The sequence below is a fragment of the Microtus ochrogaster genome, linkage group LG9 (assembly GCF_000317375.1).
Source record: "Microtus ochrogaster isolate Prairie Vole_2 linkage group LG9, MicOch1.0, whole genome shotgun sequence".
NCBI classification, from domain to species: Eukaryota; Metazoa; Chordata; class Mammalia; order Rodentia; family Cricetidae; genus Microtus; species Microtus ochrogaster.
In genome coordinates, this window is record NC_022034.1 from 3,262,514 (window position 1) to 3,286,411 (window position 23,898).

The 23,898-nt window shown below is 45.6% G+C and overlaps 2 protein-coding genes across 3 annotated transcripts in view; one reads left to right on the forward strand and one right to left on the reverse strand.

The window, feature by feature from the left end:
- Positions 1-20,059, reverse strand: part of Fam120b (family with sequence similarity 120B) — a 74,457-nt gene extending 54,398 nt beyond the window's left edge. The window contains exon 1 of one of the 2 annotated variants that reach the window (XM_026787366.1): positions 19,890-20,059. The gene's annotated coding sequence lies outside the window, so the exon portion shown is untranslated. The other variant, XM_026787365.1, reaches the window with a different exon arrangement.
- A 72-nt stretch (positions 20,060-20,131) lies between these two features.
- The window catches only part of Dll1 (delta like canonical Notch ligand 1), a 7,780-nt gene continuing 4,013 nt past the window's right edge, over positions 20,132-23,898 (forward strand). Inside the window, exons 1-5 of the mRNA XM_005363338.3 lie at positions 20,132-20,369; positions 20,595-20,888; positions 21,542-21,602; positions 21,803-22,060; positions 23,815-23,875. Of these exons, the coding sequence (XP_005363395.1) occupies positions 20,316-20,369; positions 20,595-20,888; positions 21,542-21,602; positions 21,803-22,060; positions 23,815-23,875 (728 nt within the window). The 5' untranslated portion in view covers positions 20,132-20,315. The remainder of the gene's footprint in view (positions 20,370-20,594; positions 20,889-21,541; positions 21,603-21,802; positions 22,061-23,814; positions 23,876-23,898) is intronic.

Below are 23,898 nucleotides of genomic sequence, written 5' to 3' on the forward strand. Positions count from 1 at the left end.
GAAGGGGAGAAGGGTGGGAGGAGGGGGAGGGAAATGGGAGGCTGGGAGGAGGCGGATACTTTTTTTTTCCTTTTCTCAATAAAAAAAGAAAAAAGAAAAAGAAAAAAAATTATCCCATTTATCTTTTGCCTCTGCCTTTTATCTTTCTCTATTTATATGCCCAACTCCCTCCCTCCCTCCTTCCCTCCCTCCCTTCCTTCCTTTCTTTCTCCATTGTTAGTTTTGTAGCTGGATGGCTGATCCCTGATTTCCTCCTCCTTCTTCTCTTGCTCCTCCATTGCTTCTAGATTTCTCCTCCAATTTTTTTCTCTCTGCCTACCAGCCCCACCTATGCTTTCCTGCCAAGCTATTGGCTATTCAGCTATTTGTTAGACAAATCAGGTGTTTTAGATAGGCAAAGTATCACAGCTTCACAGAGTTGGATGTAAAATAAAAGAATGTAATGTATCTTTGCGTTGACAGAGGTTTCTGTCCTGGTCCCACAGTCATCCTGTCCCAAAGAAATTCACAGAGGTTTACATTAATTATGAACTGGTTGGCCTATTAGCTCAGGCTTCTTATTAACTCTTACATCTTAAATTAGCCCATAATTCTTGTCTGTGTTAGCCTCCTTTTATCAGTGAGGCATTCTCATCTTGCTTCCTCTGTATCTGGATCACTACTGCAAACTGAGCCTTTCCTCTTCCCAGAATTCTTTACCTACACTTCCTGCCTGGTCGCCCTGCCTATACTTTTTGTCTAGCTACTGGCCAATCAGTGTTTTATTAAAATACAAGTGACAAGTCTTCACAAAGTACAAGACCATTGTCCCACAGCACTTCCCCCCTTTTTTCAAAACAAGAACTCTGAATCTAATCTCCTTTGTTAGCTTTATTTCTAACCATTATCCATAACAACTTATAACCAACACTCTAAACAAAGAAAAACATAATACAGAATTGACTTCATAATTCATTCAGGTTCAAGACATAATCAGGAATAGGCTTTGTCCTATATATATAACACACCTGATCCCATACGGGTCTGACAGGTCCTCTAGTTCAAGATAATGCAGAAATTGACCAATTATTGATTGGAAGTGTGCTGAAGGCCTCAGAATTTCATAAGAAACATTATGTCAATAGCAAAACTTTAAAGAGAGTTTTCTATTACGTGGCAACAAGTTAAGCAGATTATAAAATGTCCTACTTGCTCTTTCTATAACCAAATACCTGTAGGTGCCGGGCGGTGGTAGCGCACACCTTTAATCCCAGCACTAGGGAGGCAGAGGCAGGCGGATCTCTGTGAGTTCAAGGCCAGCCTGGTCTACAAGAGCTAGTTCCAGGACAGGAACCAAAAAGCTACAGAGAAACCCTGTCTCAAAAAATCCAAAAAAAAAAACAAAACAAAAAACCCCAAACAAACAAACAAAAAAAAAAAACGAAAGCAAATACCTGTAGGTAATAATCCAAAGGGTACTCAAAGGAATGAAATCTGACAGATGTATGTGTTCCACTATACAGAATTTGGAAAATCAAAATACATACACCATACCATTGACACTTATTCAAGTTTTCAATGGGAAACTGCCTTGAGTTCAGAAAAGGCTGATTCAGTAATAACACATTTATTAGAAGTTATGGCCATCATGGGTATACCTGCACAAATCAAGAAAGACAATGGTCCAGCATATGTGTCTAAGAAAATAAAACAGTTTTTTGCTTGCTATATTATAAAGCATATCACAGGTATACCAAATAATCTGATCGGACAAGCCGCTATAGAAAGAGCAAAACAAACTAGAAAGGATATACTAAACAAACAGAAAGGGATAGAAAATACCCCCTGAAATAGATTACATAATGCTTTATTAACCTTGAAACTTTTTTACGCTAATGAGAAAGGAACGAGGGCAGCAGAGAGACATTGGATAATAGAAAAAAAACCTTCTGTATTAAATCAGTCAGTATATTTCAAGAATGTGTTGACATCACAATGGAAAACAGGAGATGTACTACACTGGGGAAGGGGTTTCACTCTTGTTTCTACAGGAGAAGAAAAGCTATGGATGCCATCAAAATCAATAAAGATTCAGTGTGAAAAAGAGAACCCTCTTGAGAGAGAGATATGACAGTTCATCTACAGAGGTGACAACCATACAGGTGGTAAGAAAACCTCATAAGGGTTGGGTCAGGGTTCTGGTCTTGTCTTTGCAGGAAAGTCATCTCCTAAGAGTTGAGAAACCTTGGACATCTAGATGCCTAAAGATGAAAAGATAACTATCCAGAAAGAATCACCAAGCCAAAAAAAAAAAATCTGACTTATGCTGTATCATCTGCATGGTAAAACATGATTATCTGGACATGTGTACGTCTCTACTTAAAAATCAGAGTTGGCTTTAGAGTTGGATGATGGCTATCCTCTAAATCCAAGCATGTTGTTAAAAGAAAAATTCAGAATTTCTGTCTCATGTCAGGAGCCATCTGGTATGGGACAGAAAGAAGATAGGTTTTAAGGAAATATTTTGCTTTTCTCCATGTCCATTTTGTCTATATTATATCTTTCATTGAATATATGTCTATTTGGAAAATGTTTAGATTTTCAACAAGGAACAGTAGATTTTCCTGCAGTAATCTTTGAAACTTCCAAGAAGAAGATGGAGCCCCACGACAATGACTCCACCTGGTTCATATGATGTCATGATGCTTGTAGTGGTGCTATGAGACCAGGTTTTGAGTACCAGCTGCAGAAATAGTGTACCTTCTTACAATGTTCTTGCCAGAACTCAAAACAACAACATCATCATCATCAACAACAACAAAACCAACAACCAAAAAACAACAAACAAACAAAACCCTATTGATTACTCCAAGACCATTTACATTTATTACAAAACAGCAATCTTGAAACTTAACCATCATTTTACTTTCATAGGATCCCATAGAAAGAACATCACCCTCATGACAGCTGGAAGCAATTCTAAAAGACAACATCTACTCTCCCAACAAAGTTTGTTCTCAGGATTAGGGGTTGATTATTACTTGTATAGGGTTGGGGGCTGGGGTGGAAATTATGTAGGTCCAGAGATCTCAAAGAAATGGGAATAGAGAGGTAAAACTGAATGGGATAATAGGTGGATTAGTGTGAACTTACACTAATAATAATAATAGTGAGTAGCAGAGTGAATACTTGTGAGCTATTATTTATGGACAATTTACATTGGTATAGATTTTTATATATTGATACAAGATTCAAATTTGTTATGTTGAATATGCTCCTATTTCTGTCTACAATATTTGTACACCTATGCAAAGTTAATTTGTCAGATTGTACACATGCATGTTTCTACCTCTGTTTAAGACATTTTGTATAATGATACAATTTTAGGATATATTTATCATATTTTATTATATATTTCTACCTCTGATCAAGATATTTATATATTGTTTACATTTTGCAGTCATTGTCCTCCTTTACTACGCAGTTGTTTAAATATTGTTTAATATTCTGATATGAAGTCTTAGTCTTTAAGTTATATAGGTATTAAGTATTATAGGTCAATAGTAATCATATTTGTTATACTTTTAGTCAGACTAATTAGGTTCTTTATATACATAGAGATTGTATTCTGCATAGATGGGTAATCTCCAACCACTTCAAAGAGCTGTAGAACATGGCATTTAAATAATTTAGGGTTCTGTTGACATGAGACACAATTGCTACTGGCAGCACTGATCTATTCCTGAGAGAATGTTGAGCACTAAAGACACTCCACTTGGAGCTTGTTTTCTTCTTGGCACAACTGGCTTTTGGACAAAGAACCACCCATGCCTCAACCACTGAAGTTCACACTGCTCAAGCAGAATACCAAAAAAAAAAAAAAAAAGACTGCCAAACTTTGCCAAGACAAGGTAAGATGGTTCTGAAATTTTTCCTGCCTCTGAAGATGGTTTGTCAGTTCCACTAAGCCTTAGCCAAAGTTGGTTGCCTCAACATGGCAAATGAGACTTTGGGTGATTGCTCAGGCAGCCAGTTGTCTCTGTCATCTACTGCACATTTTGGAAGCTGCTTGATTGTACTTTCTGCCTATTCAAGTAATATTATTTCCTTTCTCAGGCCTTCAATGGGCTTGAAGATTAAAAATAGTCATAGTTACCATCCTCTTATGATCTAGTTGAGCCATTTCCAATACAAGACTTAGACTTCTTAGGATAGAATGTTTATTAAAACATATAGCATATGTTCCTTGCTTAATATTGTTTATGCTGGTTGTAATTCTAATTTTATACTTGATATCTGTTCCTAGTGTATATAGTTTTGTATTGGGTTTAGAACCCTCTTATTTAAAGAAAAAGAGGAAGTGCTGTGGGAGCTCCTTCAGCCAATAGCCTTTAAAATACCACTCCACTTGGGCTTGGTCTCTTCTACTGTAAAACATAGGCTGGCTCTCTCTCGCTTCTGGCTACTAGATTCAGTTCCTGTTCCCCATTCATGCAGAGGACTGTGATCTAAGACTTATTATATGTAATTCTGAGCTAGTGTGCGGTTATTTTGTAACTTCTGTCATCATCTTCGCATTAAAACAAATGTGCCCTAACACAAATAAATGTAACACATCTTAAAATAATATTCTACAACAGATGACATTTCTAAGATGACGGGACACAAAGAGACTGAGAAAACAAAATACAAGAAGACAATTAGATTACAAGAAATGTGCTGGCATCCAAACATAGGATTACAGGAAAAGATAATTATTTAAACAAAGAGAAGAAAATCACCAAAGAAATAATTTAAGAAAACTTCTCATATCTAGAAGACATGTTTTCATGTTGGAAATGCCAGTCAGTGCTAAAAAAACAAACCTCAAGATACCCACATCAAGATACATCCTCACAAAACTTCAAAACACCAGAAATAAATGATTTTGAGTTGCTGGGCATGATGGCACATGCCTTTAATTCTAGAACACGGAGGCAGAGATAGGTGAATCTTTGTGAGTTCAAACCATCCTGGTCTACATAGTGAGAACTCTTACTTAAGAGCTTGGAAGTCAGACTCACACGGAGACTGTGGTTTTTGAATGAAAACATCCCCCATAGGCCCATAGGGAGTGGCACTATTAGGAAGTGTGGCCTTGTTGGAGAAAGTGTGCCAGTGTGGTAAGCTTTGAAGTCTCAGAAGCTCAAGCAGGCCTATTGGCTCAGGCACTTCCGGCTGCCTGCATATCAAGATGTAAGAACACTCAGCTCCTTCTCCAGCACCATGTCTGTGTGCATGCCACCATACTTTGTCATAATGATAATGGACTAAACCTCTAAACTGTAAGCCAGCATCAATTAAATGTTTTTCATTATAAGAGTTGCTGTGGTCGTAGTGTTTCTTCACAGCAACTGAAACCTAGCTAAGACACTCTGTCTCAAAAATAAAAAATAAAAAAACTAAAAAAAAACCCTACAAAATATATAATAGACTACAATGGAGGAATAACAAGTCAAAGAGTTCTTAAAAGTCTCCTTCCTAAGAGACTGGAAGAAAACTACATAGAAATTGCTAGCCACCAAAACGACACAATAAGTTTCTTTTGGTAAAAATTTTGACTGCAAGACTAAGCCTGCTGGAAAATGTCCCTCCCTGTGGTCTAATTTTCAGAGTATCAGAGATGCTGTGCAGGTTACAGAGGAGAAGAGACATCAGTGGTTTTACTTAGCCTTGGACCCTGATTGGATTTGATGCCTTCTCTACAGTAGGGCTATTTTTTTCTGGCTTTTCAAGACAGATTTTCTCTGTGTATCTCTAGCTGGCTGTTCTGGAACTCACTATGTAGACCAGGCTTGCCTTAAACTCAAAGAGATCCACCTGCCTCTGCATCCCTGAGTGCTGGGTTAAAGGCATGCACTACCACTGCCTCACTAGTGTAGGTGGAGATTGCTGGTTCATCTCCCAGCCTCCTGGACATGAATAATCACACAGAAACTATATTAATTACAACAGTGTTTGACCAATAGCTTAGGCATATTTTTAGCTAAGTCTTATATATTAACTCATAATTCCAGTCTGTGTTAGTCACATGGCTTGGTACATTTATCAGTGAGGCATTTTCATCTTACTTCCTCTGTGTCTGGGCGATGACTGCAGATTACACCTTCCCCCTTCCCAGAATTCTCCTGTTCTGGTTGCCCCACCTATACTTTCTGGCTGGGTATTGGCCAGTTAGCATTTTATTAAACCATTACAAGTGACAAATCTTTATGGAGTACAAGAGCATTGTCCCACAGTACTTCCCCCCCCCTTTTTAAAACAATAACTCTGAATCTAATCTCCTTTGTTTAGCCTTTTCCCTGACCATTATCTATAACAACTTGAAACCAACACTCTAAACAAAGACAAACATCTATAACACATTTTTTGGGTGTGTGGGCATAGTTTCCTAGGCTACTTCCTGCTATTTGGGGACACTGATAATCTTATGGGGACCTAAAGAAAATTTGAGATTATGGTCAAGTCCTGACTAGAATATTCTGTGAGTCTTTTATTTGCTTAAGCAATATGGCTGGGATTAAAGCAGTGTCTTTGATGGCTGGATCCACCCCATTCCTTAGCTTTCTGAGAGTCTAGCTTCATAGCAGACTCTCTGGTGGAAGCCATATTTATTGTCACAACTCTATGGTGTTTCAAGGTCCCTGCCACCACCAAGAATTATGCTGTTGGCTATTCATAAACACCTTTTAAGTGCTTTGTGGTAGGTCCTCTTAAAAGGGCTGCAAGGTTTTTGCAGCTAAAGCTAAGTCAGGAAGCTTCTCTTAAATGAGATGTGCTTTCCTCTAGCAAACAGAGCCCACCTGAGAAAATGCTGCTACCAAGAAGCCATGCTTAACTCTGTTCTTTTGTGTCTTGAATTACTTCCCAAGCTCTCTCAGGTTTTATGTGGTTGCAGTTGTCCACGTTGTCACAATTTGTTGACAGTAGTTTCTGTTCTGCCTGGTCCCACAGCTATTCAGTCCTAAAGAAACACACAGAGGTCTACACTAATTATAAACTGGTTGGGCTTTTAGCTGAGGCTTCTTATTAACTCTTACATCCTATATTAACTCATAATTCTTGTCTGTGTTAGTCATGTGGCTTGGTACCTTTCATCAGTGAGGCATTCTTGTCTTGCTTCCTCTTTGTCTAGGTGATGACTGCAGACTGAGCCTTTTCTCTTCCCAGAATTCTCCTGTTCTGGTCACCCGCCTCTACTTCCTGCCTAGTTGCCCTGCCTCTACTTCCTGCCTGGCTACTGGCCAATCAACATTTTATTAAACAAGTACAAGAAACAAATCTTTACAGGGTACAAGACCATTGTCCCACAGCAGGATAAGATAATAGGTAGATTAGTGTGAGCTTACTCACACTAATAATAATAGTGAGTAGTGGAGTCAATACTTGTGAGCTATTATTTATAGGCAATTTACAATGGTCAATGTGTGTTAGTTAAATCCACTTAAGACCTGAGAGGGCTCAGGAAGGAATTCTAGACACTAAAAAACAAAGTTTAGCCACATTTGTTTTCAGATGGGCTCTGTTTGCTGGCCGCAGCTCCTTTAGGAGAGATCTTCCTGATTCAGCAGTAGGAAAAAACGTGTGCAGTTTCTAAATGGCAGCTTCCTGGGGTGTGCTGCCAGCACGAACTCTAGCTCTTTCAGGAGGCTGAGCACTTGAATGGGGTTGTGAGCAGCATGCTATAAGTTACTTGGTGGCAGCATGGGCCAACTGGTTACCAGAGTTGAGGTGGTGAGCGTGGCTCCCACCAGGCAGTTTCAGAGGCGGTGAAAAGACCTCTGCCATGATTGACTGGGCAGAGCAGGCAGGCAGGGCTTGGTTGGCCCTAGCCATGCCCACTTAGCATTTTAAAAAGTGGTCCTACTCAGAAAATAACTACAGATACACAATAAAGACAGATTCAGACATAAAAGACCTCTAAAAGAACTTGGGACTTTTTATGACAATGAGACACATCTGCTCCTGGCAGCACCAATCTACTTCAAGAGGATGATGGACATCAAAGAGGCTCCTTATGGAGTTTGTTAGCCATTTGGGCAAGAAACTGCTCTTTCCTGGACAGCTTGATGTCATGCTGCATGAACTGGACATGCAGGACCCCCAGAAAAATGGCTGCTGAAGTTATCTAAAGAAGGTGAGACCATCCTTTGGGGTTCCTGCTTCATGAAAGAGTCTGTAATACATTCTGCAGGACATGGAAGAAAGTGACTGACAAACTGTCAATGTTGGTGGAACTGCCCTTGAAATTTCCTGCTTCTTGGAAAAGTCTACTGGATACTCTGGGCTTGTAGGCTGAAGATGGATGCCCCAATGGTACAGAAGAACTTTGGATGACTCTCTGGGCAGTGAGATGTCTGTCAATTCTAGAGTTTTAGAAGTTGCTTACAATGAACTTTCTGTTTACTTAGATAATATTATATCCTTTTGGAGTGTTTGATGGAGTTGAAGAATAGATAGTTATAGTTTTCCTTAGTTATGATAAAAGATAATGTAGATATAAATATTGTAACTATAATTCTTTTTTGATACCTGTTTTGTTATATGTAATTTTACTATGTTAAAGTTAAAACCTTCCTTATTGCTTAGATAGAAAAGGGGAGATGATGTGGGAAGTCCTTCTCTATATGTGTTGCTTTTATTGGTTACTGAATAAAAAAGCTGCTCTTGGCCAATGGCTTAACAGAACATAGCCAGGCTGCAAGAGATATATAGAGTAGGTGGAGTGAGAGACGCCATGGATCTACCAGAGGGGGAGGATGTGAGCTGCCAGCTGGAACCTTGATGGTAGGCCATGAACCTCATGGTAAAATATAAAATAATGGAAATGGGTTAATTCTAGATTTAAGAGCTAACTAGCAATACACTCAAGCTATTTGCCAGAAAGTATTGCAAATAATATAGCTTCTGTGTGATTATTTTGGGAGTCTGGGCAGCCCAGAAACAAATAAACAGCCTCCCCCAACAGGTATAGAATCTTAATATTAATTCAAATTCAAATTGTATTGAATATGTTCTTATTTCTGTTTAAAATATTTGTACACCTAGGCAAAGTTATTCTATCTTATTGTTTGCATGCATGCTTCTACCTCTGCTTAAGACATTTTGTATATTGATACAATTTTAGGATATATTTATCATATTTCACTATATATTTCTATCCCTAATTAAGATACTTATACATTGTTTAACATTTTGAGGTTATTGTCCTCATTTGTTGCACAGTTGTATAATATTCTAATATGAAATCTTAGTCTTTAAGTTATATAGGTATTAAGAATTATAATCAATAGTCATCTATGTTTGTCATACTTATAGTTAGACTAATCAGGTTCTTTAGATACATAGAGATTGTATTCTACATAGATAATCTTCAACCACTTCAAAGAACTGTAGAATATGATATTTAAATAAATTAGGGTTGTGTTGACGTGAGACACAATTGCTCCTGGCAGCACTGATCTATTCCCTAGAGAATGCTGAGCACCAAAGACACTCCACTTAGAGCTTGTTTTCTTCTTGGAAAAACTGGCCTTTGGGCAAGGAACTGCCCATACCTTGACCACTGACAAAATGCATGGTGTCTGGACAGGACAAGCAGGATACAAAATGCTGTCAAACCTTGCCAAGACAGGGTAAGATGGTTTTGAAAATTTTCCTGTCTCTAGGCTTTAGCCAAAGTTGGTTGCTCCAATGTTGCAAAAGAGACTTTGGCTGATTGCCCAGGTAGCCAGTTGTCTCTGTCATTTATTGCACATTTTGGAACTTGTTTGATTGTACTTCCTGTTTACTCAAGTAATATTATTTCTCTTCTCAGGTCTTTGATGGGGTTGAAGATTAGATAGTCATAGTTACTTTCCTCTCATGACTTGGCCAAGCCATTTCTAATACAAGACTTAGACTCCTTATGATAGGATAATTATTGAAACATTTAGCATGTTTCTTACTTGATATTGTTTATACTGGTTACGATTCTAATTTTTATACTTGATATTTCTTCTTATTGTACATAGTTTGTAATAGGTTTAGAATTCTCTTACTTAGACAAAAGGGGGAGGAGCTGTGGGAACTCCTTCAGCCAATAGGGCATGGTCTCTTATACTGTAAATGCAGCCATAAAGCTTGCGTGTGTTCTCTTCCTGCTGCTGGATTCGGTTCCTGTTCCCCATTCATTCAGAGGACTGTGATCTGTGAGTCTACCCCTAAATAAATAACCCTTTATTATACTCAATTCTGAGCTAGTGTGGGATTACTTTTCAAGGTCTATCTTCAGGCTAGTAGAGCATTTCTTGCCTGCTATGATTAAAAAAAAGCAAAAGCCTATGGCTGGGGAAGAGATAGGCCCTAAGATAAACCTGCCGTTGTTATTTTGCTGAATGGTCATGCTATGAAATTATCTTCTAAATATTTATGCTTATACCCTTAGACATGGGCAGCTCTCAACCCTGGTCAGAGAAACTTGCAGCGGACAGCAGTCACTGGAGAGATTTATAAGTAGTCAACGTGCTGAATGCTTAGCCTTAAATGGGCATCTATATTAATCCCACACTCACTAAGACTCAGGGAACATGAAGGAAGAAAAGGCAGAAGGAATAGAAGAACCATAGAGAGATAGCTCAGCAGTTAAGAGCATTGGCTGCTCTTCCAGAAGACCTGGGTTCAGTTCTCAGCACCCACATAGCATCTCCCAACTGTCTGTAACTCCAGTTCCATGGGATCTGACACCCTCACACAGATACACACGCAGGTCAAAATACCAATGCACATATAAATTTTTAAAAATTACAAAGAATTTAAGAACCAAAGGACGAATAGAAATTCTGTAATCCTGTCACCTGGACATGATGTTACTACCACAATCGTGAACTGAAAATAGCTGTGCTTACCTACACAAGATCAAGCAAACGAAAATAAGCATATGGGGAAGACAACGCTGAGTACCTGCTGGCCATCGGTAGTTTCTAGGCAAGGGAGAATCATTCTTTTTTGAGGATGTGGCCACTGATAGGCATTCCATGCTCACAGTTCTTCCTTATCAACTATTCTCCAATGTCCCCTCCAAAGTACCCCTCCTAGCTTCATGTTTTGTGTTTGTTCTTGCTTTAATAACCCTTTGAGTTCAGTTGGCATGGCTCAAATGTGTGAGGATGCAGAGCCATTCACTTGAGCATGAAAACCCTACCAGTGGTCACATCCTCTGAAAAGGTTATCATTATAATGAATGAAGACATTCTTCTACGAAGACAGTAAAAACAATGCTGAACTGAATGTCTTTAAATGTGGCAATCACATGGGCCTAAAAATTCATTTGGTATGGTTCATCTGAAAATGGGAAAGAAGAAAATCAAAGCTGTGCAAACATGGTGCACACTGTTCTTTGAGTGTTTCATGGTTGGTAAAGGGTATCATCTCAGAAGAAGATGCCCCTCATTTTCTCATGGTCCCTGCTGTATGAGAAATTTCTCAGGACATAGGAGCTCACCAAGCACAGGGAAGATGGAAGCCTTGGGTTGAGTGATGAGTTGAGCCATCAGATCACCCCCTCCCAACTAATGCAATCAAACAAAGTCTCTTCATGTATTAATATGGAACTGGGATTTCCTGCTACTCGCATCAAAAGTATCTGTTTCAGCTTCTACCTATGAAGGCACAATTCCCACAGAACTCTTTCTCCCTCGGTAAACAGCCGCAAAGCTTGATGAAATATGAAATTGCCATATTCAGATATCAAGAAATGAATGGGACTAATGATTGTTCCAATAACTGCCTAGATCCACAGAGAAAATTAATAAACAAAAGGTTGGCTCTCTGTGATAAGAGAGGAGACACAGGACACAGATTTCCTCTACTGACAATGTCAGATCATATTACCATAGATCTTACTCGAAGTACAGAGTTTAAAGAGTATTTGATCAACTTAAAGATTTGTTCTACTTTTTGTGTATGTTTTGCTTGCATGTATGCAAATGTTCTGTGTGCATGACTGACATCTGCAGAGGCCAGAAGAGGGAGTCACAGTCCTTGACACTGGAGTTAAGGGCCATTGTGAGCTGCCCTGTGAATACTAGGGATCTAGCAACAGTCCTCTGAACCAGCAGCAACTGCTTTCACAGTTGACTTACCTCTCCAGCCCCAGCTCTGTGAAAGATTCTAGATGAGGAAGTTTCTTGAGCTATGTAATTGACCAAAGAAGAAATATAAGAACTAAAATCTTATGTATTGAAGAAATTGGGCAACAGTATTGCCACTGAAAAAAAAATACCAGACATTGATGGCTTTACTGGCAAATTCTGTCACGTTTTTAAGGAAGAGTGATAATCTTACATAGACCCTTTCAGGGGATGGAAAAACAAGGAAGCTTTTTGAAACCATTTTATACTTGTTATAGAAGCAGACAGTATGTCTAGTTTCGTATAGACTCCAAGCCTTGTGAGCAGAGAATAAACAGCCTTCCACTTCCTGCCCTGCCTGACCCTATCTTTACCTCTGAGTGATCTGGTTTCGCACTGAGCTGGACAGTGGTCCCGGGACTCCATCTATCCCTGAGGGATGAGGGATCACCAGCCAGTGACGAGAGGGGTCCTTAGGTCCTTCGCAACTGGAAAGCAACAGGTTATGTTCCTTCTCTCAACAATCCCAGTCACCACTGACCCAGGTCGTAGCTGTGGTCATCACTAAAAGTCTGCCATCATCACCATGTTCTCACTGAAAGCATCGGGTGATGGACACGCGCCCATGCCCAGTTCTCATTTTCCTAAAAGAAAATATCACACTTTGAAAAACAAATGCCGATGGTGACCTAGTGCTGTTATCTATGCCTTGATGGAAGAGGCAGAATAAAAATGAAGGCAGAAAATTTAAACGCAACCTCAGAGAGTATGTTTTACATTTTGAGATTAGGAAACGCGCTGACTGAGGTGTCCCCGCTTTCTCTCCTCTCTAGTACTTGGACTGTTTTTTGGGTCCCTTTTCTCCCCAGCAGATTTACTGGAGTAGAGCTTTGCAAGTCTGGTCTCCTAGCAGCAGAATGCAGCCAAAGGCCCATTCATAAGACAATGGGCAGAAAGGAAAGAAAGGGTTTGGCTTGTTTAAACTGCTTCTGTCTTCATTCACAGCCTGATGTCCCTGTGCATTGTGACAGACACAATGGCTCTAAAGGATTCATGGCGGCCAAAAACAAATCAAAATGGAATAAGAGATGCTAAGATGAAAGAGGTTCTGCAACAAAATTGCTTTTAAAAAAAAAGACATCTGAGATTTATATTACCTCTGGGCTGTATAGCCTGTTGCCCAGTACTTATAATAACCACTAGAGTTTAATAAACACAAAGATAAATGGGAACTCAATGTATATTTTTAAAGGTGAGCACACAGACCGGATAAGTGTGCTGAGCTGCTCTGGAAGCTGTTTAATAATTATTGTTCATTGTTTACACAACATTTGGGGACCCACACTCCACGCTTAGTATTCTTTTTCCTTTTCTGATAAACACACCATAGTCATGCTCACGTAGCAAGCAGTTCTCAGCGCTGTACCCTCCACTCACCCGCGGCCTGCCGGAACCAACATTAGAAGTTGCAGTGACCCGGCCCAATACAGCAAGCAACAGGTGGGAGCCTGAATAACTTCACACGTTTTTTTTTTTTGTTTTTTTTTTTTCAAGAGAGGGGGTGGGCGGGAGGGAAGGCTTTTGGGAGCCGATTTAAGGATTAGATCAGATGTTATTGCTAGTGAAAAATTAAACAGCCCGGTGCTCTGGGGAGTACAGATTAATATATTTAGTGACTCTCTGCACACAAAAGCCGCTCATTGTGCCACGTCTGAATGCCTGTGAATAGGGCAGAGCATATGCGGCCTGTCACTGCAGGTGCCCACATCTGTTCTCCCGGGCAGATGCTCACAGAAAAGGGAGGTGGGGGAGGCCAGGGAAGCCTGGAGCACTGAAAGCTTCCAAGGTCCCGAGGCTTGTCTAGGGCTCCTTGGGGGTGGCCTTTGGGTGCTGCTGTGTCCAACAGGGACTTTCGTGGGGAGGCTGCGAACCACACGTGCGCGCACAGCAAGCCTATCCCAGACTCTAAAAGTGTCAAGAACGAGAACGTCAGGCTTTTGAGGTTATTGTTTAAGAGACTCTCTGAGCCGAGTCTAATCTTTAAACTCTCCCTCCCAAGAGCAGAGCCTGGGAAATTAGACGCTGGGTCTGGTGGTGGTGGTGGAGGGGACGGCTCTTCATTCTGATGTGGGCACACAGCCGTCTGGTCCTCGTTGTCATCAGGTGAGGTTGGAGCGCTGTGGTCAGGGCCCAGCTGCAAGAAACCGTAACGACTTCGCCTCAAGGTTTCGTGATTCAAGTTATTACGCCATCAAGTCGCACCCCATCCACTGGCCCAAGGATGACCACCCTTTCCCGGCTCAGATCCCCACCTGCACCTCTCCAGCTTCGCTTCGGGACCCCAGGGGCGCTAACTCTAGTTGAGAGTCACGATCCTACGCGCAAGCTAAAAGCAGCCTCTCCCCTGTAACAGCCTTCCTTCCACAACCCCCGTCACCCCATTGCCACCCACTCCCCACCAAGGGCCTCGGAAAGTTCGGAGCGAGGTGCGTGCGTGACTCTCTCTCCGGCTGGCCACAGGCAGCTGCTAGGGTAATCTGATCCTGGGACAAAGGCCCGCCCGCCTGGGCTGCAGCCGCAGGTAAACACACGCTTTGTCATGGAAATCAGCCCAGGACAGCCCGGAGCAGACAACCCACGATTCCGAGGAAGGAGAGGCTAGGGGGGAGGGGCCGCGGGTGGGGCGATCTGTCATCTGCGCGGCAGCCGCCAGCTGAGCCACGCGCCTCCCCTTTTCTCATGTAAATCAGCACATGCCTTTGCAACTTTCTGCAGCCGGCTTCCCAAGACCCACGCACCCCAGGGTGAGGTGTCCTCCGAGCTCATACAATGCCTTGGAGTTTCCTATCTAGCCACCCAAAGGAAAAACACCACCAACTATGTGGGTCAGAGGACGCGACAACCAGTTCCATGAAAAAAAGAAAGGGCTGTGATCCTATGGCATGGTGGAATTAGGACCCCGTTTCACTCTGGGGTTCGCAGGGTGCCATGCCAGAGCCTTTTGGGTCCACTACCCTTTTGAGTGTGATGCCAACAGAGCATAGGCGAGGCCAGGGCCATTGGGCCCACCTGGTGCCCGTGAGGTGACTCTGAGGCGCGAATTCTCGTATAAAGGGAAGCCAAACGCTAACTGCAATCAGAGTGTGCACACGTCTGTACAAACATTAAAGTGTGTGCGCGCCAGAATTACATTTGGCATGCTTGTAATCCAGAATTCGGGAGGTTGAGGCAGGAGAATCTCGAGTTTCAGGCCAGCCCTGGCACCGTAGCGAGACTTAAAAGGAAGGTTCTGCCACAGACTTTGGCAAATAACTATCATAATCATACCAGGCAGGTGGGTCACAGGCCCCTGGTGGCTTTCCATCTCACTGCAAGGAGGGTTTTTTCCCTCTAATATTTTAACTGCGTTTGATTCCAGAACTGGCTGAGGGAAATGGGCAGAAGGGTTGTTGGGCAGGATGTGATGCTGGCACTAATTAATACACAGGCTCCTCCTCCTCCTCTTCCTCATCTCAAGCAAGCTGGCATGTTTGATCAACACCAGATTTGCTGCTTGGAAGTTTCAGTTTTGTTGCTCCGAACAAGGATCCTAATTCTTAGGAATAAGAGAACCCTCTGTTGTGTATACAATGTTCAGTTGGTCTGAGAAAACACAAACCCCACTCAAGTCTCCAGATTTGTTTACACAGAAAACCGAACCTGTGCTGGCCTAGTCTGAAAACTGTTTGGGAGTTGTTCATGGGTACTGCCCTGTCTGCAGTCACGATTATACCCATACTTTGAAAACTGAGCCTTTTGGTTGTGTGTGCGTGAAGGAGTGGATCAGAGCTGAGCGACCTGTTCTGAGGATGGGCACATTTAATTCAATAAGATTAAGGCTGGGAGTTTTTATTACCACATGGTCCAGTAAAATACAGAAAACAATCAGGATCAATTGCAGACAGAACTCCAGATACATTTGTTGTGGCCTTAATTCTGATTATTATGCAACCTGAGTCTGCCATATCAGACGGGGGGGGGGGGGGGAGGAGGGCTGGGGTGGAAAAAAATCAACACTACCACCAGACAACAAATGCTTCCTTCAGGTCCTGTATCTGATGTATTCAGTGTCTTCTCAGTTCTAATGAGCCCCACTTTGTACAGTAAATTTGCTGAAACATCAAAAAGCATTTAAAAGTAAGTTTCCTTCTTTCTTCTAATGGTCAAGGTGAGGATTTATGGTGTGTGGGGAGGGGAGATCTGTTGGCTAGGCCAACATTCAGGCAAATCTATTTAACATACTCTGGCTTAAGCTCCCTCCTGCATTTGGGGGGTTCTGAGTGCTTAGCTGTGGGAGTATAGAGACACGCAGTTAGGGAGTGAAAAAACGCCATTTGGTTCAGAGCAGATGGCTGGCTAGGGGGCTGATGGCGTCTAAAGGCGTGTCATCCCCCCCCCCCAGCTCGAATCCCTGAGGGCTCCCCTTGTCTTCCCAATCAATGAAAATTAAAGTGCTAAGAAAGGATGAATAGTCGGACCTCGAGTTTCCCCTTTGTTCCTCCCAGCTACTGGTACGCAGGAGTTAAACTACAACAGGCTCCTATAGAAACGCCGAAGTTAAACAGTCTCCCCGTTAGCCCTGCTTTTGAAAGAGAGAGGAATAGGAACCAACTTAGGGGTGGGAGGCTGGGAGGATGAGGAAGAGGAAGAAGAAGAAGAGCAGAAGGAGTAGGAGGGAGGGGAAAAAAGAGCTTTCTGCTTGATTTCCCCAATACAGAATGGCGTGGCATAAATTAAGTTGGAAAAGAATGAATGCTCTGGGCAGGGTTCTGATGGATTTTACCATGCCTTTCAGTCCTGCTTTGCCGATGTAATCGAGAAATCTGTGCCATGTCAATTTAACAAATACTTGATACCGAGGGGGGTTTGTTAAAGGTTTGGGACAAGTTCTCCCCCCCCCCCAGGTCTAAGCCCTTGCGTGTGGAACTTTTCATTTCCAGTTTTCTAAACAGGCATTCAAATGACCCTGGTTCCCATTTTCTAATTAAAAGGTTCCTGATGTTTCATGTCTTCTTGTAATCTTGAAGGCACAGAGAGCTGTGCATTTGACCTTGTGTCTCTGACTCTCCTCTGAGGCAGGCAGGGACCCTCACACCTGAGTTCCTCTCCCCAGCCCCACAGGGAACAGCTTCTCAGCTCTAAGAAGCAGAGTTCTCAGAAAGTAACTTTCAGAGGAAATATCAACCTAGTGAAAAAGGGATCCCAACACTAGGTGGCAAGATTAAGTTAGGATTCAAGCTAGCCCAGCCTTGTGGCGATGAAGCAAGTCCCTACACAGTTTACAAATGACAGGGACTCTGCTTTTGCCACTGCCGTGGTAGGGGTGGCAGTATCTTTTGAAGCTTCCATTTGTTCTATAATAAACAGTTGGTGTTTTGGTTTTTTTTTTTTTAAGTGAGGTCCAACCCTGCTTTTCGCACCTCAGCCTTGGGCACTGAACACATGTTTTTTGGCTAACTCTTTGATTGTCTATGAGTCAGCAATGACAACTCGAAGTGCAGATTCCTGTTGATTCTGAAACTTTGCAAGTGTTTGGGAGACAGGATAGCAGGAGACAGACTGGGTCATCAAAAAAGGAGCTGTAATTCCAGTTGCCAGATGGCCCAACACAGATGATTTTGCCAAGCAACTGCTTAGATTGTTACCAGTGTTTTCCTGGTGTGTGTGTGGGGGGGGGGCGGAGTTTTCTCTTTCTGTGCTGTATAAGTGTCTTGAACGAGATACAGGTCTAAAGGATAAAAATACTCTGTCAGGTCGTCTGTCAGGTCACAGAGTTCATTCTCACCACCAGGACAACACCTACCGTGAGGACACCTGTCAGGCACACCCCAGGGGTTGATCTGCAATCAAAGCAACACTAGTTCCAGTAATCACACCTTGGGATTCTTAGTGAGGCTGCCAAGGTGTTGGGGGTGGAATAAGAAGGACCCTCCAGAGATGGGAATACGCAGCTCATTGCATGCTCAACACAAAGCTAGGTACTAAGTCAGAGCCTACACCTCCGCTTACTTTTCTCTGAAGTCTGTAAGCAGGGGAGCAGGTTAGATAACTCTTTGTGATACGTGTTCTGGGCCCTCCCAATAAACTCATTTCCCTTAAAAAAAAAAGAAAACAAAAGTTCTAGTGTCTGATGGATGTGTAAAAACCTAATAAGGTGACGGTTGTGTAAAGGTTGTGTGTTGGGGGTGGAGGGGTGGGGGAGTCTTTCGAACATGTGCCGGACATTGTCGCAGAGGCCGCGGCGTGCGCGGAGGGGAGCTCTTTCTCTCCGCATTGTGCGGAGAGCAGGTGCTGTCTGCATTACCATACAGCTGAACGCACAAAGAGCCACTGATTCAGGCTCGCACAATAACAGACTGCCTTAATGACAGCCACGCGAACGACACACACCAAACTCACTTTTTACCAAGCAGAGAGAGGCCTGAGGGGAATTACCCAGGAGAGTGGGACCGGACACCAGTGAAGGTGGTGGCGGTCGAAAATCTCTCGGGAGAGGGCGTGTACATTGGGGAGGGGGTAAACTGAAGCTTTTGGCTCTCCTGGCTCAGGGAATACGCTGCCCGGACCCGGATTCCCGTTTCCAGTGATCGCAGACAACACGGAGATACCGGGGCTCCCGGACACTGCAGTCTCTGGGGGCGCCCCGCCGGGATCGCGAGTCTATCGGCGCTCTCCCTCTCCGAGGTTCAGCCGCCATCCTCCACCAGAGGTATAAGCGTGCCTAACCACCCCAAACTTCCCGAAACCGCCGCGGTGCTCTTGCCACCCTTTGCCCACCTCTTCTTGAAGGGTCCCTTTCCTACCGGGTCCCCGCCCCCGCCCCCTCCGGGAGACTCCTCCTTTGAAAGAGCCTGCCAGGGAGGAGGGGCAGCGTCGGGGACGCGGGCCTCTAACCTCTCCTCGGTTCCTCAGTCCCCAGGACCGAACAACCGAGGAGAGCCTAGGCGGCCAGCGTTGGAGACGTGAGTGTCCGGAGGCCGCGTCCTGCTCGCGAGGCTAGCGGTGACCGCGGGTGGGAGGCGCAGGCCGCCCAGCGTGCCTAGGGTCTTCGGGCCTGTGGCGGTGGGGCGGTGGGAGACGCGGCGTCAGCTCCAGCTCCGGGAGCAGAAGCGGTTCGTCGCAGCGAACATTTTGCAGGAATGTAAATGAGCGGGTTTTGCGCTGGGGGAGGGAAGCGAAGGGGCGAGGGCGGAGGCAGAGAGGACTAGGGGGCGGGGAGGTGGGGGCGGGGAGGAGGGTTGCACATTTTACAGCTCACTGACCATTTGGCGATCCATTGAGAGGAGGGTTTGGAAAAGTGGCTCCTTTGTGACAGCTCTCGCCAGATTGGGGGGCTGCTCATTTGCATCTCATTAGTTATGCGAGCGACCGGCAGGATTTAAGGGCGGCAGACGCCTGCCTCGGTCAGATCCTTCGGCGTGCACCCGCGGTTATCCTGTCTGACCGAGGCAGGTCACGGGAGAGCACCGGTGCGGCACGGAGCCTCCCACGCTTCGGTCTCCGGTCCTGGGTGTGTGTTCTCGCATGGCATTGGCTGAATTCTTGGGGAAGACGCGAGGCTTTGCAGTGGCGCAAGAGATACCGGTCCAGAACACTCTGGGAGCGGCAGCGGCCGCCGAGTGACGCCCGGCGGGGAGGGAAACCAGGGCGCGCGCCGCAGTTCTTGCCACCACCGCCGTCCGTTCCCACCGCGCCCCTCGGGGCCCCGGATTATCGCCTCACCGGTGGGATTTCCAGACCGCCGCTCTCTAATAGGCCTCCGAAGGAAGCCGCTGCAAGCTCTCTTGGGAATTAAGCCGAACATCTGGACTCTCTTTCCTCTGAGTCTTCTCTCCTTTCTCCTCTTTCCCTCCGTGAAGAAGCTGAAGACAAAACCAGAAAGCCGGCGACCCTCACCTACTCGTGGACTGAAAGCCAGAAGAGGAAACCGAAAGTTGTCCTTTCTCAGTGCCTCGCAGAGCTCTGTCAGGGACATATCTGAAGCACCGCACCCTCCTTAAGCAACTGGCCCTGATTATCACACCTGGAGCCGAGAGACGCCTTTCCGCCCGTGCTCCTCGGGTCACATAGACTTTCCTGGCATTCCTGGGTCTTTGAAGAAGAGAGAACAGAGGATACTGTAGGAGAGCAAAGGCGTCCAGCGGTACCATGGGCCGTCGGAGCGCGCTAGCCCTTGCCGTGGTCTCGGCCCTGCTGTGCCAGGTAGGGGGCCGGGCGGGGCTGCTGCGCGGTGGAGGGAGGGGAGCCGGACAAGCTGATCAGCTGTCCATCCCCAAGCGACTCCCGCAGCTACGACCCCGAGAGCTGCCTGGCAGCGGGCGGCTCCGGACGGGCGCTGCGGTGCGCTCGGCCTCTGCGTCCTAGCAAGGGCCCGCGCGCCCGGGCCCCTCCGCCGCCAGTGCGTCCTCACGCCCCTTCCCTGCGCAGGTCTGGAGCTCCGGCGTATTTGAGCTGAAGCTGCAGGAGTTCGTCAACAAGAAGGGGCTGCTGGGGAACCGCAACTGCTGCCGCGGGGGTTCAGGCCCGCCGTGCGCCTGCAGGACCTTCTTCCGCGTATGCCTCAAGCACTATCAGGCCAGCGTGTCCCCGGAGCCACCCTGCACCTACGGCAGCGCAGTCACGCCAGTGTTGGGTGTCGACTCCTTCAGCCTGCCTGATGGCGCAGGCATCGACCCTGCCTTCAGCAACCCCATCCGTTTCCCCTTCGGCTTCACCTGGCCAGTGAGTGGGCACCTGCGCGCACCCGACTGGGCCTGGAGGGGTAGGGGTGGTGGGCGGGTGGCTGGCAGAGGGAGGAAGGCATTGGCCACTGATAAGGGTTGGATAATTTCACAAAGACACGCCTGTGGTCTTGATTTCTTCCCGGGAATTGGCGTGCAGTCTCTGGAGGTTAAGGAAGGCTTGTGGAGCACCAGAAGCCTTTGCAAGCTCAGGGCGTTTCTTATACACCTCGGTACTTATCTGGAGGGCCGAATGCTCCTCCCCCTCCCAAGATTGGAAGAATTGTTGTTCCTCTAGCTGCTAGGCCTCTGACTGTGCCATTGCTACAGCAGGGACTGCTCTACACCAGAAAACTAATGACAGACACAGAGGCCCTCTCTTCTTCCACATCCCAAACCTTGTTGGCTCCAGAACTCTCTCGCTTTGAAAACAAACACAACCTCCTGTATTAACATATTTTAAAAAGCACACACGGGAAAACCACTCTAAAATCATTCTGCTTTCTGAAGGAAAGTGATAGGAGTTGACCCTCACTGGCACCATACATAGATCTGACTCTGGACTTGTTAGCCCTTAATGCCCTTCCTCCTCCTCCTCTTCCTCCCCCTCCTCTATGCTTCCGGTTTATCATTCACCCTCTCCCTTTTCCCCAGGGTACCTTCTCTCTGATCATTGAAGCTCTCCACACAGATTCTCCTGATGACCTTGCAACAGGTAAGACTCCAAACTTGTACACAGTGCAAACTCCTTGCTGATACACATTTTATTTTACCCACTCACCCAAATCCTCTGATGTCTTCACTGTGCACCTGGAGGAGTTCAGAGTCCAACCCATGGTGACAGCATCCCCGCCACTCCCTCACTTCCTGGCCTCTGAGTGTTATCAGAACCAACCTGCGCATCTTCTCTCCCAGAAAATCCAGAGAGACTCATCAGCCGCCTGACGACGCAGAGGCACCTGACCGTGGGAGAGGAGTGGTCACAGGACCTTCACAGTAGCGGCCGCACAGACCTCCGGTACTCTTACCGGTTTGTCTGTGATGAACACTACTACGGTGAAGGCTGCTCCGTGTTCTGCCGACCCCGGGATGATGCCTTCGGCCACTTCACCTGTGGGGAGAGAGGGGAGAAGCTGTGCGACCCTGGCTGGAAAGGCCAGTACTGCACTGAACGTGAGTCCGCGGGAGGTCCGCTTATGGGAAGAGACACAGGCGATGGTAGAGATGGCTCAGTGGGGGAAACTGAGGCCTAAGGAGCAGAAGTGTCTTGTTTTATGGTTGGTGGCAGTTATGCCCTACTCGGGCATTTTAACAAGGGAGACCTTGTATCCACTGTAGGAAGCTGCCTCTCTTTACAGGGAGGAGTTCAGAGACAAGGCCAGGGGTCAGGAAGTAAGACTGTGCTCTCCCTAGGGCCTTTGTATTAGAAAGGGAAGGGAGGAAGGAAGGGAGGGACAGAGAAGGGATGTGGAGGGCTCATAGTCCAACAGTTCTTGCAGTGACAATGTCTCTTTGGGAAGCCCTCCCTTTCCTCCATGGAGTTAGGATGCCTGACCTGCCCACAAAGTAATCCATTTCCAAAGATTCCCTGGGATTTACTCTGTGTCCTGTCCTGTAGGGAAGTCTTCAATCCTTTGGGCTGTGGAAAGTCCACAGGCGTGCCGAGGCAGACTGCAGGCCCATATGGTAGAAAGCACCTGATTTGTGGTCTAGATGCTTACAGCGCACTGTCTGTAAAGAAATGTAGTAACTGATGTCTTGCAATGCTCTTGCAAACCAGGGGGCGAGGGTCACAGGGAGGACTCCGGCTCTGGTTCTGGTTCATAGGGACCTCAGTGGACCCCCCTCCAGCTCTCTGAGTCCCACCTGTAGGAATGGCCCTTTCCTTGCAGTCAGGGCTTGGTGAACTTTGGTTCTCGTGCCCCGGAGCAGTTGAACATTGGACTTGGTGAGGCCCAGGACCTCTGTCAGTGCCTGCAGGAGGATATGGAGTAGCTTTCTAGTTTTAATTTTTTGCCTGAGGATGAAGGGGTCCTTACTTCAGTGAGAACCTGGATGCCATTGTTGCCTAGCTTCCCATATCCTTAAGGGCTTTGGCGCGCCTTTGATGCCCCGCCTTGGCCAGAGCTGGCTGTTTTCTTAAGAACTAGAGTTGCTGACCATTAATGAGTTTCATAACTGGGGAAATGAGCCAGCTCAAAACCTCAGCCTGTGGCCACCCCCCATCTCTTCGGGCTTCTCTGGCCTCCCACTGCAGCTTTCCTCTCTAGGGGCCAATGGTTCTGGGGTAGTCAGAAATCTAAACTTTTCTTCTTATTCAAACACTGGGGTCTCCCCGCCCCTGCTTACACGTGCCGTAGATTAGATCTCCCCAAGGATGGGCGGTGGGGACTCTGCCCATTCCCATTGGTAGAGGGGTATGTGCACACACGCGCTTGTGTGAGTGCACACACACATGCTCGGGCTGGGGGTTGGGTGGGGGCAGCATTGTTGTGCTGGGGCAGCTGCGTGAGGGAAGAGACAATGGAGCAGCTGTCCTGCCCTGCACGCTGCACACCAGCTGTCCACTCTTATCTGCACACACACTTTCTGGGATATTAAGAGGTGGAGCTTTGTGCATAGAATTGGAAAGTGGGGGAGGGAGGAGGGAGAAGACTTCTGACCCTCTTTTAGAAGAAAAAGGGACGGGGTAGGAGTGGGGGCTTCTGAGAGCCCTTTTGTCCTGGAAGCTCTATGTTGAGAAGAATGCGCACCCCAGGCTTGAATGAAGTCCAAAGCCACCAGCCAGGGTGGGCCAGGCTCTGCAGCCTGGGATCCACTCAGCCTGGACCTACAGAGTAGGTACTGCTAATTTTGCCCAGTCCCACCTGGTGATACCAGGGAATTCCTGGGGTGGGGCTATAACCTATGTGTTTATTTGCTTGCAGCAATCTGTCTGCCAGGCTGTGATGACCAGCATGGATTTTGTGACAAGCCAGGGGAGTGCAAGTAAGTTTGCAAAGCTTTGTGTC